The following is a 652-nucleotide window of genomic DNA, read 5'->3' on the forward strand; positions in this document are numbered from 1 at the left end:
AGCAACTGGTGCTGCTGCAGGTGATGCTGCTGCAGCTGGTGCTGCTGCAGGTGATGCTGCTGCATCTGGTGCTGCTGCAGGTGATGCTGCTGCATCTGGTGCTGCTGCAGGTGATGCTGCTGCATCTGGTGCTGCTGCAGCTGATGCTGCTGCAGCTGATGCTGCTGCAGCTGATGCTGCTGTAGCTGGTGCTGCTGCAGCTGGTGCTGTTGCTGCAGCTGAGGCTGCTGCTGCAGCTGTTGTTGCTGCTGCGGGTACGGTTGTTGGTGCTGGTGCAACAGCTGTTGTCCCCATGGAGGCAATTCCAAGTGATGGTGCGGCTGCCCCCAGCAGGAGGCATTGGCAGCAAAAGGGAATTCATCATCTTCGGTGAGGTGCTGCTGCTGCTGTTGCTGCTGCTGCTGCTGCTGCACATGCGAATGCTGCTGCACGTTCCTATGCTGCATAGCAATTGCAGCCGCAGCAGAACTAGCTGCTCGCGCAGCAGCGTGCTGCTGAGGCGGAGAATGAGAGCATTCTCGCGGCAGCAGCTGCTGCAGCAGCAGCTGCTGTTGCCCCTGCCCCACTGGGCAACGCAGCAACAGCTGTTGTCTCACACGTCTGTACGGCCTCGCAGCAGAGGAAGTTGCTGCAACATTCGTTGCTGCTGCAG

General features: G+C 59.8%; 1 protein-coding gene across 1 annotated transcript in view; it reads right to left on the reverse strand.

Moving 5' to 3' along the window:
- Positions 1–652, reverse strand: part of EMH_0001900 (uncharacterized protein) — a gene marked incomplete at both ends in the record, with an annotated part of 2,785 nt that overhangs the window by 343 nt on the left and 1,790 nt on the right. Inside the window, one exon of the mRNA XM_013495752.1 lies at positions 1–650. Coding sequence (XP_013351206.1) covers positions 1–650 — 650 coding nt within the window. The remainder of the gene's footprint in view (positions 651–652) is intronic.

Source organism: Eimeria mitis, genomic scaffold (assembly GCF_000499745.2).
Source record: "Eimeria mitis Houghton genomic scaffold, Emh_scaff173, whole genome shotgun sequence".
Lineage (NCBI taxonomy): Eukaryota > Apicomplexa > Conoidasida > Eucoccidiorida > Eimeriidae > Eimeria > Eimeria mitis.